This window comes from Prinia subflava, chromosome 2, assembly GCF_021018805.1.
Source record: "Prinia subflava isolate CZ2003 ecotype Zambia chromosome 2, Cam_Psub_1.2, whole genome shotgun sequence".
Lineage (NCBI taxonomy): Eukaryota > Metazoa > Chordata > Aves > Passeriformes > Cisticolidae > Prinia > Prinia subflava.
Genome location: NC_086248.1, coordinates 69178574 through 69195893, shown reverse-complemented (window position 1 = coordinate 69195893; position 17320 = coordinate 69178574). Strand labels below are relative to the sequence as shown.

The 17320-nt window shown below is 36.8% G+C and overlaps 1 protein-coding gene across 1 annotated transcript in view; it reads left to right on the top strand.

Annotated features, from left to right (window-relative positions):
* The window catches only part of RYR2 (ryanodine receptor 2), a 383210-nt gene that overhangs the window by 139971 nt on the left and 225919 nt on the right, over positions 1-17320 (top strand). The window contains exons 6-8 of the mRNA XM_063390404.1: positions 14946-15020; positions 15751-15829; positions 16594-16706. Coding sequence (XP_063246474.1) covers positions 14946-15020; positions 15751-15829; positions 16594-16706 — 267 coding nt within the window. The remainder of the gene's footprint in view (positions 1-14945; positions 15021-15750; positions 15830-16593; positions 16707-17320) is intronic.

Sequence of the window (17320 nt, the reverse complement as noted above, 5' to 3'; positions counted from 1 at the left end):
GTATATTCAATGCATTTAGTCATCAAATTTGCATTGGTCTCAGTTGTACAGGATTTACTGTACTCACTGCTTACTCACTCCCCTCACCCCAGTCACAATGGAGTGCTTTTGCCACTCATTCCTAGTCAGGCTCACTTCGACCTCCAGTGCAGTCAGTGCCTGGGATCCCCCTGTCACTCCAGAAATACAAATGGAAATTGAAGGTGTTAAAACTGTACATTGATGTCTGCTAGAGCCTTTTACTACTGTGGGTCTGATGAGCCAGCCCACTGAACCCACACAGAACAGTAAAGTCCAATTGTCCCTTTTGTCCATTTTTCTGTGGGCAAGGCCCTTGTAGTCCTTGAAATAGTTTTGACTAATCACTTCTTGTAAATATGAATCAGAAGTTCTTTCGGTCAAGAGCAACATCAGCCCTTTTGCTCTGGGGAACTGCCCACAGGAAATGGGACCAGCAATTTTCCTGTAAGAACCCATTTGTGATTGTTTTTCCTTGCAACTCATATTCATGCCTCTATTACTGAGGCAGATTTTCCAGCTTAGTTCCTCATCTCCTCTCTGTGGTCACTCAAGACAAACCCCACAGCGTGATGTGTACTCACTGTGTCCTCTCTTTTGAGCAGAGGAAAGCTTACTCCCAGTAGTTGAGATATGGGTCCATACAGGTGGGGAGTTGGATCTCTGTGCTGCTGGACCAGTTTTTCCACAGCTGAGATGATGAAGGAAGATTTTCTTCATGTTGCTGGAGTTGGCCGGATGATTCATCCACCTCCAGCATGGCTAATTTCCTCAGGTATTGGATACCTTTCTCCGTGTTGTCTGCTTGCCTAGGTGACACATAATATCTTTCATAATATCTATTCTGAAGGGATGCCTTTCTTTCACATCTGACAGAAGTTACCTTCAGAACTTAAGCACTTGTACCCCTTTTCCAACCACTTTGTCAATGCTTTGGTACGTGGAAGGGAATCCCAGCTCTAATTCCGGGCTCCTGCTCCCATTTTCTCAACGTAGGAGTGGCAAGCTGACAATGGGCTTACCTAGACACTAGACAGCAGCTGAAATTTTTTCACACATCTCACAGTTCACTCAGGGAAAGAGATCCAGTGGTTGGCACCGCATTTGTGAATTTTTGTTCTCCCTTACCACTGTCTGCCTCTCTTCCTTCTGTTCTTGTGATGGCCCTGCTTTGGAGTAGTCTGCCTTGTCCACTTTTTCCTCCTGCTCCCTCTTAGATGATGTTCTTTCACGTTACTAAATGACCTCACTTTTGCTTCCAGTATTTCTTTTTGTGTACTGAGAGTACTGATGCTAGCATGTGTTGGTTCTTTGGTTCAGCTGCAGTGCTGGTTCCAGGGTTGGGGTAGCCTCAGAGCCTGTCATTTTGCCATCAGATCCAGAGACCTTCTCTGCCCCTTGAGGGTACTGAATAATGTTGAACAGGGCTCAGGAGGCCCGAGTCAGGCCCGAGCATGTGATTTGTGTCTTTCTGCAATTGCCAGGATGACAGAATACTTCTTCCAGATATTTTACCAGTTTCTCATGATTCTGCACTTGTTCAGAGGTGTAATTCCGATATGTTGGAGGTGGCCACTGTCCTAGGCACCTGCCTACTCTATCCCACACACCATGCCACTCATCACTATCCAGCCTCAGCACAGATCTGTGGGTGGTATTCTCAAATAGCTGTTTAACCATAAACAAGACCTGAAACATGTTCAGGAGCCCTAGCAATAGGAACATGCTGGTTTGAACATCCTAAAGATATTCAGAATTCTCAAGCACCTCTGTAATTTTTCTGGAGAAGGGGAACATGGAGGAGGGTATCTCCCACATAAACTGTCTCTCCTTGAAGTAAAGATAAAAGGTGTAATTAATAATAATTTCTAGTAGATGGTTCCTGGAATACAAAGGTGGTGGCAATGCTGAGTACAAACTCGAGGTTATTCTCATGACCCTCAGTTTTATGCTATCCTAATGCAGTGTTACAAAATACAACAAAATAGTGGCCTTAATCCAGCCCCCAGAGGTGATAAACAGCATGGCAGGGAACATACTCCACAAATATGTTACATAATTCAACTTAGAGAACATGTACAGCAGCTGTAAGAAAGACGGCCTTTTAATCAAGGCCTGTGGTGATAGGACAGAGGTGGTGGTTTTAACCTGAAAAAGGTTCATTCTGTATTAGATGTAAAGAAGAAGTTTTTATGATGAGTGTTGGAAACTGTAACAGGGTGCCCAAAGAGGTGGTGGATGTCCCATCCCTGGAAACATTTCAGGTGATATTGGATGAAGTTCTGAGCAGCCTGTTCTGGTTGAAGATGTGCCTGCTCATTGTGGGGTTTTGGACTAGATAATCTTTAAAGGTCCCCTACAACCTAAAATATTCTATGATTTTACATTTCCATGGACTCTGAGGGCAAATAAATCAACATTGTGACCAGAGACTGATAAACTAATTAAATGAATGCTTATAAATAATTTTCACAGCACACTCTGGTCAGATCTATTGTTATCCAAACCCTTTGTGGCTCATTTTGGGCTCCAGAAGGGATTGATGAGGTTTAAATCTGCAGGCAGTTAAACACCACGCTGCTAGGTCACTGCCTCCCCAACCACCCATAGGATGAGGGCAAGAACTGAGAGAAAAAAGGGTAAAATTTGTGGGCTGAGATGAGGACAGCTTAATAGAACAGAAAACAAAATAATAACAATTATAATGGAAAAATAAAATAATAAAAACAAAATAATAATAATCATAATGGAAAAAGAATTAGAATATTCAAAGCACGGGTGATGCACGATGCTCACCACTCACCAATTGATGCCTAGCCAGTTCCTGAGCAGCAGCCCCAGGCAAGCTTTCCCCCCAGTCTGTATACAAAGCATGACTCTATGGTGTGGAATGTCCCTTTGGCCAACTCAAACTGGCCATTCTGGCTATGTCTCCTCCCAGCCTCTTGAGCCCTCCAGCCTGCTCCCTAGCAGGATGATAAGAGAACCTGAAAAGTCCTTGACTTGGTATAAACACTGCTGAGCAACAACTGGAATATGTGTTACTGACACTGTTCTCATCCTAAATTCAAAACAGCACTACGCCAGCCACTAGGAAGAAAATTAACCTTGTCCCAGACAAAACCAGGACAGGAAGGTAGAATGACTTTAAGAAATTTGAAATTATATGTGTGTTCTATCTGTTCAATTTTCATATATGCATTCTGAATTGCTAATGTTAGTCCAGAAACTCATGTGCACAATTGTCCTGAGACACAGAGAGCAAGTGTTAAGGAGCAGGAAGTTCTTCCTCTGCAGAGAATGAGCTGAAGAAATTTCTTGTGTAACAGGCTGTTGCATACGTGAAATACATAATTTCTGCTGGCTTCTTTTCTTTCTCTCCTTTTTTCCCCCAAGGTGAGTGTTAATATTTTTCAAAGTAAGCATTCCCCTTTATCTAAGAAGAGATTTGGTTTAAAAACCTTGGAGAATGTTCATGCAGAACAGTATGACAGGAGTGTCCAGAACCCTCTGTGCTGGCCATTTGCTTGCAGCTGTGGCTGTAACAGGTCATGATTTGGAACTTGGGCTTGACCTGAACTTTCACAGGGCCATTCGATTCGCACTTGTGGGCATAACGTATGTATTTATGTAATAAATATGTATTTATATAATATAAGGATTTGCCATGAAAAAATTTTTGCAATGATTACGTTTCAGAGTATGGTGTTTTTTTTAAAGAGCTAGCTAGCTAGCTAGATGGATAGACAGATTTTCAAACTTTCCTCACCTGCTGTTGTCTTTCACGTTTTCTTGAGGGGGTTTCTTCATGGCACATTCTAGCTCTAAGGATGACGTGTAAATTATCTTAAAAATTATGAAGGAACCAAAATAGCTCTAAAGGACGTGGTTTGACTGACCCAAACAAATAACAATTGTTTCTTTCATTTGTTATAGTTGAGTTAATACATCAACTGAAGAGAATGAATTGGTAGATCTGGTCTTTCAAAGAATCCAGCACAAGAACCTGCTGTAGTATTTTAGTAATCAATGAAAGATATCAATTATTCAGTTTATTTTGAAGGTAGTTAAAAGATTACAATCAAGCATTTAAATAAATTATCAAAAAGAGAACCAGTAGGTTTTACAGGGATATTGTTTAATGTACTTGTAATATGGAAAAAGCAATGGGGTCGTGTAATTCTCAGAATAAAATTTTATATATGAATGACAGCTGGAAGAGACTGAGGTTTTTTGAAAGATCTAATGTCCTTGATAAAATGACAGCATGTTGGCAAGTGAAACTCTGTATTGAAAAATATAGGAAAGAATTAATTTGAATTAATAATGTACATAAATTGTTTATGTAGTAATGAATTTGCACACATCCCACTGTAGAAAGCCCAGCAAAGATTCCTGGTTAGTTCTGGAGCCACCCAGGAAAAGCAACAAAATTTCAGTGATAACTACAAAGCTATTTTGATAACAACCAAACAGACCTACAAGAGAAGGAGAGAAGTTTTTGAACATTCTAAGATGATTAGATTTTTTTTTTAAATTATTTTAACTAGAACATCTTGTACATCCTTGAGAACAGATACTTCTCTTTAAAACAACATGTATGAAATGAAAGCAGCCAGCCTTTCTTGGAAGCTCTCCATTTAGAATATCTTTTCATTTGGGATCGAGACGAACTTCAGTCTGCAGTTTCAACCTTTGTGATGTCAAAACATCATGAGGTCAAAAGGGAAAAGGTGGCCATAAATCTCTGACAAAGAAAAGCAAATCACTGCATGTAACATATCGCTCTCCTTCTGTTCTTGAGCAACCTTCATGAAAATTAACCTACAAATTTCCATAAACTTCGAGCATCAGCCATGTGGCACTTGATTTTCTTTTTTTACCAGTGCATGAAGTCTTACTAATATTTAAATTTTCCTAATTTATTTTGCATTTGCATACAGTGCGTTACTGTAATAGTGGTGTTGCTCTTCAGCACTGCACTTTGAGTGCAGGATTTAACAACTCACACTGGACTTGTCAGAAACTCATCAGAACAAGTTGTTTGAGATGATCAGGCACAGCTCCTGTTTTACCTGTACTGTGTTTAATCTTTAAGCCATAGGTATTTCATGTGCTGTATTATTTCAAGTGAAGAAAAATCTGAGAAAACTATTGCAACAACAATAAAAAAGGATAAAGCCTTGTTCAGAGTAGCTGTTTTGCTTTCTAGCACGAGCTATAATTATGTTAATTGCAATGATAAATGTTCCTTTTAAATGTGGTTTCTAGTGAGTGTAACCCACTCACTTTTTCAGGGGAAACAAATCCCACTTTTATGCACCTGAAAGCAAATGTTCGTTTCACATTTTCTCTTTTTTTTTTACTTTCTCATGGATCTACAGAAATTTATGATGAAGGTAAGGAAGGTAAACATTTGATATTGCACTTCCTGTGGATTCCTCCAATTTAATGTAGTTAATTCTATTTATTAATTTTTAACATCAGCATCAAACTCATCTTCTTGAACATAAAAAACTGAATTTTTTTTAAAATTTGAATATAGAAATCACAGTGACTCTAGTTTGATTTGGGGTTATGATAATGAAGAACCAAAGGCAGGCTGTGGAGAAAGGACTTTTTTCTGGCTTGTCTCATTTTCACTTCATAGTAATTCTTTCAGTGAGAGTGCAGCATTATGTGGTATATACAAAATCTTGAGACAAGGAATGAATAACAGAAGTTACAGTAAAACATTTTGGAAAGCAGGGACAGCACACTGTTTCTTTTGTAACAAGAATGCTGTTCTGATGGTTTGGTGTCTCACCTCTGGGGTGGTTGGGCAGCCTTTGGGATGGGGCTGTCACTGGCATTTGCTGGAGCTCTGCTTCTTGGGGCTGCTTTGTGTCGTCTTTACTTTTTTTTTTTGTCTCATTAAGACTATGACAAAGCACTTGGTAAATCTCCAAGCATTTTGAATAACTGACATTAAACAATTAGCTGTACTTTTCTCCAACATGTGTTGCTTATCTATTTCCTACTTTAATTATCAGTCTATTCCTAATTCAACTTCTAAACTGATTTCTTTACTGATTTTCTTCCCCTAAGAGTTTACTTTTCTGTGGTATAGTTTTGCTTCACTGTCAGTCTCCAAAAGTGAGCAATTCTCAGCTAGATAAGCAGTTCTATTTTAAGAGCTGGATTTAATGATGTCAGAGGAGTTTTCTTAGCATGATTCCTCTGCTGATCCATCTTTTCTTCCCACTTGGCTGTCTTATTCTTTATCTGTAAGTTTCTTTCTCAAATGACAAGGATGATTCACATTCCTTGTACTGTACAACAACAGAAAAAGCTTAGTCACGATCCTTAACCTATGAAAAATGCCTCCCTCCTCCACTTATTTAGCTCTAAAATAACCACGAAGATTTTTATTATTTCTTCTATGTTCTGTGCAGATAAGGAGGAGGAGAATGGGGGAAGAGAAATCCTCACTAGGCTAAAGGAGAAATCGATAAATTTTATCTTCCTGGGCAATTTCTTTTCCAAAACACTGGAGGTGCTTGAAAGTAGGCATTTGTAATGGAATTATTGCCTCAGCCATAAATATAAATGTTTGTTTTACATATAAATCTGGAAACGGACAGTCAATATTATTAACTTTTGATTAATTTTTACTGCTGTGTCTGCTTTTCTCTGTTGTGAAGTTTCCTGTTGCTGGAAAGTGATAACATAAATGTAGTGTCAAAAATAATAATAATGAAGTATATTTGAAGTTTTGAAGTGTTTCTAATTCTGCCTTCCAACAGGTCAATATTAGCAAAATTGAGATGATTTAGCATGGTGCTGGCACAAATATTTGTCATCATTAGTGATTATTTCAATCTTTTTAATGTAGATAGTAAAATATTTCTGTGTTCTCAACTGAATAAGACATGCTTATGGGTTTTTTTTTTGGCCAGCTGATTTATTCAAATTCAGATTTTATGTGATATTTATGTAGAGCGTAATTACACATTGTGATGCAGCTTTTAATTCAAGCCATCTTTAGGAAACCTATAGTTTAGCTGACGTCTTTCTTATTTATATTTTTTGGCCTGGCACAGAACAGCAGGTAACTGCTGAGCAAGTTAATAGAAGAAGTTTGTTTTGTTACTTTTTTTATCTTTTCTTTTCTTACCCTTTTTTTCTTTTTGTCACAGAAGCCATCATTATCTATGAGTAGGTACCAGCAGTCACCAATCATACTAATCTGCATGGCTGAATTTTTGCAGCATTTGCTGTTTCGTAGTGAATTTCACAGAAAGTCAATAGTGATTTAAAAGTAAAGTGTAAAGACACGAATACGTATAGCATATATAATGTCCTGAGGGATTCATCTTCCTGGTTGTTCTAATGTAACATGGTGTGTACAGTGAGACAAAGAAAGGGGTTTTAAACTGAATTCACCCTTTGGTATTTCTCTTATGTGATAGGAGCAGAATGAAGGAATATAAGCTCAATGCCTCCTATCAGTGAATTGATTTACTTTGCATCTTTAAGTTTTAAGCAACTAAATGCTAGTTGTTTGGTGCTAACCTCAGGAAATGTCTACTCAAGAGCACAGTAACTGCAGAAGGGTTAGCATTTTTGTTTAGTAGAAAAATTCAAGGGTTCTGGGTCTGGATGCTGTAACTTTGGACAGGAAATTTTGTCTGTTTTGTATCAAGATTTTAAAATAGATATATATTTCTATAAGCAGGAAGAAGATGTAGAACTTCTTGGCTTAATTTCTGTAGCTCTGTAGTCTTTACTGCTTGCAGTATTTTCAAGTTTTGTGATGTTGCTGAAGATTTAATTTCCCAGTGTTAGTATTCCAAGCTAACACTGTTGTTTAGTTTTGCCTGACTTATCTCATCTTGCAAGCCTTCTAGCTCTGTTCCAGGGTTACTTCACAAGTTCTGCAGTGATTCAGCCTGTTTCCACACTCTCTGTTTTCACCACTGCTTGGGTTTTCTGGACTCTGGTTGGCATTCATCTCACAAAACTGAAATGCCAGACTTAGAGCTATGGGTATCCTAAGCTCTCTGTGTAATCACAGGCAGAATGATCAGATTTTAGGTGGGGTGAGTTACTGACCAAAAGGGCCTTTTTTCTATCCACTGGCTGTTTAGTTGCCTTCGGCTACATTAATCTGAGTGTTTTGTCATTGAGTGTATTAGTTCTGGCTGAGATGGAGTTTGTTTTCCCCACAGCAGCCCTCACAGTGCTGTGCTTTGCATTGGTGTTTTGGCTATTGCTGAGCAGCACTGGCATAGCATCAGCACTGTCTCTCCAACATTCCATCTCTCATCTGTGGGCTGATGTGGGAAAGATCTTGGGAGAGGACACGCCTAGGACACTAGACTCAAATTTACCAAAGCAATATTCCATAACATATGATGTCAGCTCATATATAAAAGCTATGAAAAGGAGAAAGTGATGGCATTTGTTATTTACAACATTTGCCTTCTGGAGCAACCATGACATGTGCAGAAGCTCTGCTTCTGGGGAAGAGGCCAGGCATTACATGATGGGAAGTAGCAAATAAAATCTTTTGGTTTTCTCCTTTACTTGTGTGCATGTGTGACCTCTCACTTCTGCTTTAGTAAACTGCCTTATCTCTCCTTGTTTTCCATCTTCCTTTCTCTCCCCTGTCCAGCTGAGTAGAGGGAGTGATAGAACAGCTTGGGTGGCACCTGGCATCCAGTCAAGATCAACCTACCATATCAAGATTTTTTTTTTTGCTTTCGATTTCCAGTTTTTGATGTGATTGATCACAGTGATATTAAGAGAACAAACCTTCCTGTATTTTCTGTCTGGCTATTGCCCAGTATCAGAAAGAAGTTCTCATTAGTCATCTGAAGTTATGTTCAGTGTGAAAAAGTTTAGGCAGTATGTGCTTGTGGGGAGCAAGAGGTCTCATTGAACATTTACCTGTTGTGGCCTCTTATTCGAGGCAGCTTGTAGGACTGCATTATTGCTGATTTTAGATCAATGATGGTCTCCATCAACATTAGTCTACAACAGATTAGGAAATTCCACATTAGTAATGAAATCAATAGGTGAGTAGATATTACATTGCTATGAAAATATTTTGCAAGTCATCTCCTCTGCAGAAATGGTGGTAGTATTGTGCAAATATTTATGTATAGAATCATGGTGAGATGGTTTTGACCAGGGGACATCCTTCCCTCCTATTCTACCCGGGATCCTTTATTCTTTTCCTGATTTCTTTCACTTTGTGACTAATTCTGCCATCATGGGGTTATCCTTCTGCTAAATAAGGGTTCAAGGTTTTCAAGATTTGCATTTATTCCACATCATATCAATAATTTTCATTTTGTCTTGTGGGCTGCTTAAATAGAAAGCTTTAATTTGCTTAAATGAAGGAAATCGCAAAGAATTTTATGTAAACAAAACACGTGTTTCTTGTGCAGTAGTTTTTTTTTTTTTTTTTGTAACTAACTCAGAATAAATACTTATATTAGCTTGCTGGTTTAAAAGCTTTCCTCAGCATATTGATGAAGGCATTGATGCCAGCAGCCTTACATCTCTTATCTTGATACGGGTTGTTTCAGATTGGGAACGCCAGGGCCTAAATAGAGTTTTACTCAGAGTACATGTAGCTGATTTTTTCATGCCAATATCTGTGATCAGATCCAGGTTTCCTATCTGATTTCTTTCTAATGGATCAAACCCAGAATTTTAGAATGTAATGAATTCTCTTGAATTATAAAATTGACAGCTGCAATGTGGGTCCTGGTGAAGGGACTTAGAGAAGATTTCATCACTTGGAAGAATATTTCCTTTTTTATGTAAATATAATTCTTTAGCATTTCCATCAGTGGTGGGTGGAATATCCTGCTTGGTTTATTTCTGTAGTGGTGGTAGATTTACATTTAAAAGAGTTCAAAACAAGACTATTCTGAATTTAATTCTATACTTCTGCTTATGCATTTAGTCAAAGTGTCTAGTTTTAGAAATAGAAGTATTTTTTAAATTACTTTGTAGTTTTCTAACAGTATAAACTCCTGAACTGCATGAAATTTGGAACATCCTTGTGATGGAGAACATGATCTCTTTTGTATTCATATTTGCAAGTGTTTTATGGCAGAATTGGTGTCGTATGTTTAACACGCTGTTGTCTCCAGCATCCAATTTAAGTTCAAGATGGCCATTGTCAATGTGTTCCATTTTAATGAAGTGTGAGTAGTCAGTGTTTTAAAGGACATTGTTTTACTCCAATGTACCTATGAAACAACTACTAATAGTAATATTTGGAACTTCTAATGGTGTCTTATAGTAGTTGCCTTGAAAAACTTCTGAAGAAAAATGGGGAGCATGTTGTTTCTTTTATTGTACAGCCACTTTACCATGTTCGGTGCCATGAAAGCAGTTGTGTAGTATTTTTTGGAAACCCATTAAAAGCAATATTGATTGGTCATAAGTTCCATCCAGACTGTTAGGGCTGGATCTGGGGCACAGAGGCTGACAAGCTGATTATGATTAGGTCATGCTATATGACTAAGTTATATGGACTGCATTTTTGAAGGATTTACTGATGTTGTTTGTTTCATTTGATTTTTTAAAATTATTTTTTGAAGACTATCAAAGCTATTTTTCCTTGCATTTTACTACTGCATTTTTGTAATGTCATTTTTGCATGTCAGTAATTCCATTCTACTAATATGGACCTCTCATGGGGTAAAGCATGAAAAGCCATCACATTCTTCTTAAAAACTTGCTGTGTTATTTTGTATGAATGTTTCTAGAGTGTGAATCAGTTCTGGTGTGACACATTCAGTATTTTTAAATTGCTTTTGTGGGTGACTAGACTTGTTTGAATAGCCATGTGCTAAATGCAATTGCTGTCAGGCTTTCTTAAGCATTATTTTTCTGAATAATGACATTACAGAAGCTTTTTCTTTACATATGCAAAGCATTGAAATAACTCTCTTGTTTAAATACTTTAAAATGCTTTAACATGATTCTCTCTGGTACCTCCCTGAAGCTCAGAGCTTTTTCCCTTTTCTCACACATTTGAAGATTGTGTAGACTTGTGAAGAAAAGTCAGCAATAAAATCAGCATTTGGTTGCAGTAGAGTTCTCATTGGTCTGAGGGATGTTTTTGTCTAGTAGAAATAAGGGTGTCAGTATAAAAAGAGTGGAAGTGTAATGGCTGACTCAAAATCATGGATGCCACAAGGTTATTCACCAGCCTCTAAAAGGCCTCATGGTGGGATTCCCAAAAGCACAAATGGTTTTAAAATATGTATTCACATGATCAGGATTAATTTCCTGCAACTTCTCATGTGTTTCCAGGAGTGGAGCAGTGCAGCCATGGGCACAGCAGTGCAGGTGCTGTTGTGTGAGTCTTTTGGCCTGACTGATTACCTGTCTGTGCCTGTGACAGTCTTGTATGTGCAAAGTAGTACTGGTACAAAGGGATGGTTGAATCAGGTATAGCATCTCTTACTCCATATTGGGTTGATATTCATGGTAGAATGGATAAGCTTTTTGTTCTATCATTGCACATTTTACTACATAACTTTTAGGTTGTAGTTTTTGAGTGCTTTTTGGCATTTTAATCCTCTTTCTATTAAGAAAACATGGAAAATATATTTCCCAGTTGTAGCTTATTTGTCTTGATTTTGCATTATGATAATGCTTTTTACATCAAGTTAAACAGCTCGGATCTTAATAATCTGTTGTCATTGGCTGGTCTTCCAATGTATTGAACGTGAAAGCTGTTTATATTTTTTTGAATGCTAATTTATTCAACTCTAATTTTTATTGTTCTATTCTAAATTGCCTTTTCTTTAAAAATGACTTTTGGGTAATGAAATGACTCTAAATTAATCTTGTATTCCAGCTGCAGAAATATTGTATTAGAGATGGACAGTTTTCATGAAGTTTTCACAAGTAATGTGGATTTGTCAGATCTGTGTCCTTTCAGTCTTAAATTATTATCGTTAGTGTTTGCCAGTTCTAAAGGCTTTTAAGTATTTTTCTATACCCCACATTCTTGGGGAAGAGTTTTGTGTTAATATGATTGAGACTCCTGAATAGTATAGCTTGTAGAACTTCAATGAATAAGGTATTCTTTGAAAACAAATTTATTTTTGTTCAGTCTGTTTTTATTTGAGGAATGTATTGTTCAACTTTGAAATTACTCTGAATATTGGAATTTAGAAACATAAAGAAAATAAGATTCATGATAAATAAGGTGGTTGTTAGCAACTCCCTTGTATTATAATGCCATTCATATGTTTGTGCAAAAATCTGTGAGCATTACAGATTGAATTAGTCAGGTTTGTGGCTTCCAAGTAATCTTACTTCCAGAATCTTCTGAAATATTATTGCAATATTACAAGAAATTTGGTAAAACTTCAGTGTCCGATCTCATCTTGGATGTGGCATCTTTGCCACAGAAGTCCAATTGTTAAATTTTATTTTTTTTAATATGGAAAATTTACAGTTTTCTGCTGGAAATGAAAGGGATAATTAAAAAAAATGAACGATTATTTCAATAGACAATTGTGGTGCAAAAGCTACTTGCTATGCAGTTTCTGGCATTAAGATAAATGCTAAGTATGTAGTTATGAAATGAGCTGTTAAAACAGGAAATGAACTTACAGGTATGTAGCTGTCCTGTAAGACAAGCTCCAAAATGGAAGGCAATTTCATTGAGCCAGCCTTGTTTTCTATCCTTTTCTTATTTTTCTTTTTAATCTTTTCATTTTGTCTCCAAAAGAACAGTTTGATTGTGATTGCCTCTCAGAAACCTTTAAATGGAAAATGCTTAAAATGTTTTTTACATTTAATAAACAAACTCAGACTTGCTTGCATTCTTCTAGTGGACAAAGTAATACTAATTAAAAAGAATTGCTTTAATCCTCTTGGAAAAAAAAATCTAAAAACCCACTCCCCCGTTTTTCACAAAAGAGGTTGAATTTTTTACAACCAACCTTTCTCCTGTTAAGCTACAGGTGAGAATTTAACAAAATAGGTGCTAGACAGACAAATCAATATGGCTAAAGTAAGGGCAAGCTAATGTTGCTGTGATTTTATTGGTTATGCTGTTCTCAGCTTTTGTGCAACAGGCAATCAAGTCTTTATGTTAGATATTGAATTTAAGTATAATAAATTATGGATTATATATTTTATGGATAATTAATAATAATTTATGGATAGTAAATTGGAATACTTTTGATAAAAATACTGGTGAAATTTTGTTCGAATTACTGGCTTTGTTAGTTGGGTGCCTATGTCTGCTGTTGATAAAGTTTGCACCAGAAACGCTGGTGGGGCAGTGTGTTCACAGCAGTTTTTTTCTGTCATCCCCAGTGTGATGAGTAGCAGGCAATCAGTGTTCAGCTTTGGCACAGTGGGTGTGACATTATCAAAGGCCTTGTTCTTTCCTTGTGCCTTTGGAAAAAGTAGTTCAAGTCTTCATATGTTACTGTCAAGACTGTGCCTGTGACAAACTTCATGACTTTGACTAGTTCTTAGTAAAAATTCATGTCACTCAGTCTTCAAAGAGATTTTTCAATGTGCCTCTCTGCATTTTGACTGCTATTCAGTTTGTTGACAGTCAAAATATACCTTGTGTCCATCAAGCTGCTCTTTTCTCAATAAACATAAAAGCCAGAAACTCTTGGCAGTTTCTTAAAAATGCCAAAATTATTACTTTTGATGTGCTTGGTGTTTCACTACCTATCCCTCTTGTTATTTTCCTTGACCAAGTAATTCAAAGTTCAATAAATGTTAACGCATAAAAGATAATAACATGGGATGGGAAATAATTGCATGTTACCAATATAGCCATTCAGTTAAATTGATATTCAGCACTGAAATGTAGCTGCCAGAGATGTAAGATTGTATAGTTTTTAAAATTTATTTTGTAATTAATCTCATGTTCCAGTCAAACAGAAGGTCAGTCTTCTGTGGTAAAAGAAAGGTATAAATACTATATATAAGAAATTAAATTCCTTAAAATTAAACATCAGATTCATATATGAAAGAATAATGTTGCTTATGGAGTTGTCACATTTATAGACTCATAAAATATTTACTTATCATTGCTTCTTGGAGAGTGTGCTGTGCATAATGTTACATGAGTTGTTCTGTCAGAGAAGTGTGCTCTTATGCTCTTGACAGTGTCTTGTCAGACAGTCTACTCCTGTCCAGTGCTAGTCATCTGCATTTCAGTGTAAGGAATACATAAATCTTCAGAAGAAGGTGAAGGTTTTTTCATGTCTTAACAAGATTTACTTATTCGTTCAGGAGTGGTTAAACTGATTATTGATAAATAGAAACTGTAGTGAAAATATTGGGGGAAAATGGTTATAGTTTCTTGGAATAAAAGTGAATTTTATCACTTTAATTTTCTTTTACTCGGGATTTATTCTGTGTTTCTCAAGAGGAACAATTACTTGGATGTGATTTCTGAGTTTTCAGAACCCTCAAATAGTGTTGAGTTAGCTTGGATGTCTTTGAACATTTACCTGTCCTAGCAGATACAGAATTCTGTCTGATAGTATTAAAGTTATGTGGGACAAAGTAATTTGCAGGTTGATGGTCTTCAGTGTGGTTGAAGACCACATTACTCTCTGGTAAAATGAGGAGAATATTCAGAAATCTCCCTCTGCATACCATCTGTCTAGAAAAGGATATAACTTGTAGGGAAAATGGGTGACTATGAAGACATTTAACAATAGGTAAGTTTGTAAAGTGTACACACATCAAAGCTGCTCTTAGAGGCTACCTGCTTTCAGCACATAGAAGAAGGATCTGGGGTTCTAGAACATATTTTTTACCAAATAAGTGATGGCTCAAAGTACACAGTGTTTTCTCATCTATCTCTTTCTTTCTCAAAAGGCTCCACTTTATTAAAACATACCAGTATACCATTTCTCTTTGCCTTTCAGTCTGCACAAGGAGGTGGACATCGAACGCTGCTGTACGGCCATGCAATCCTGCTGCGCCACTCCTACAGCGGCATGGTATGTAACCATGTTATACCAGTTGGGAGCAGCAGTGATTTCTTTTTCTCTTTGTTCAAAAGTGCCTGGAATATTGCCATGTGCTGATATCTGGAGAATTACTCACATCAGAGGCGTTTTACTGTGGTTTTAGAAACCTTTGTGAAGGGTAGGTGCTTGGAAATACAAGACCAAGCTGGTTGTATCTGGGTAAGTGCCAAAACTTAGTCTGGCTCCCCTAGTGCTGAATCACCTGTTGGTCAATGTGAGTTTGTGAATTTTCATTTCTTTCCCCTTGGATTTTCCGTATTGCATAAGCTGTGATTTAATCTACAGCTGGCACTTTGCTGTCAACCTGAGCATATGTTAGAGAGTGAGTGGAAAAGAGATTTCCTTCTTACATCTATTTTGGACAGAAGTCTCAGCTGGAAATTCCTTGATGAATTTTATAGGTTCCAAACTCCTTACCTAAAGGTGAGGCTTCATGGAACTGATGCAACTCCCTCCTTTATTTCCAGTCTTAGTATTCCTGTCTCAGTGGAAAATAACCTGGGTAGACTGAGAGGTTATTTCAGAACAGTTTTTGTCAAGACTCCTTGAGAGCATTTCAGCTTATCAAGCATACATGTTCTTGTTAATAACTAATGGGGATAATCTAAGACCATTTAATCCTGTGTTAGTAGGCTGATGGCTTTTTATATATGATTAGAAGTGAGCAGAACAGGTAATGAATGCTTTTTTCTTCTGGTAGTACCTATGCTGTCTCTCTACATCTCGATCGTCAATGGATAAGCTGGCATTTGACGTAGGATTGCAAGAGGACACAACAGGTAACCACTAGTTTAAAAGGCTATGTAATGAGGAATGCTGTCAGTCTAAAAATAAAAGTGTAAAGATTGCATAGTTAGGTAGAGTTTGCTTGGTTTTTAAGGCTTTGCTTTAGATAGGAGTAGTAAGAGTAATACCTGCAACCGTTGAACAGTTCGAAGATCTGAATTCTTTTCTGAATAACGTGATTTTAGTTAAAGAAGCCCATCTGAATACAAGATTTATCATGGGAACAGAATTTTTGACTTTAATGCTTACACATATTCTGGGGGATTAGAGCCACTAACAGTCTGTAAAAGTGGAAGAACATATTTGAATTTGGATTTATGTGATCTTTCAAATATTATTTTAAGTGATATGTAAATGCTTATTTTCATTGCCCTTAGTTATGTGTTGCTCTATTTCTTTGTCCGAATTCTCAGCAGAATATTCTTCAATGTCTCTTCCAGAATCTGTAATGAAGGTGACAGGGATTCGCTTTAGCAAAAGCAGCCTGGACCAGGTTGCCTAGAGAACACGGAGAGCCATCATCTTATTCAACTCTGGAATCACTATTCCAGGGGTCTTTTGCTTTATGTATATTATTTAGAGTTTCTGACAATGTGATGCAGGAATCACACTAGTTATGGAAAAATACATGGACACTTGGTTTAGCCCAATAAAAGTTGGATCAAAACTTTTAAGACCGAAACAAGTTTGACAGTAACATCAGTAACATTGGGCCTTTCTTGTTTCATTCTTTGGTTTTTTTCAATATTGATATTAGGTGAGGCTTGCTGGTGGACCATACATCCTGCTTCCAAACAACGATCAGAAGGAGAAAAAGTGCGCGTTGGAGATGATCTGATTTTAGTCAGCGTCTCTTCAGAAAGATACTTGGTAAGTTGTATAAAATTATCTGTACAGTGATTCTTCTGCAGAAAAAAAAAAAAGACTTAGGGAAAGTTCTACAGTAGAATCTGGCTTACATTTGCACCTCCTAAAAGTAAAACTTAAGGTGCTTAATTTTTTTTTTTAATAATATTTTGCAAAACAACACACTGAAGGTCTAGAAAGTGTGACTTTGATATATGGCTAGTCTAATCTTTGTTCATTTCAGCAGTGGAATATGAGTTTAAAAATTTCCCTAGATGAAAATGAGCAAATACAGTAAAAAGAAATAATTTCCAAATTGCATGATTGAGATGTTAAGAATCTGTGTGAGTGTTCATAGGTTAACAACACTATCATATATATTAAAACTTTGTGGAAAATTTTGGGATGTCTAACGTAGGTACATGGGATTTGTGGGTTTAAAATGTCCACATTTTATTGAGATTATGTACAGTGTAATATATAGAGCTACTGACATCTCATAATTGAATATAATTAAAATACTCAATGATTAAATATAATTTAAGTATTTTACAAATTATTGTGCTAGCTGCTTTTTATCACTGGTTTACACAACTTTCTTTTTAATGAAAGACTCTCCCTTTTATTTGTAATGAAGC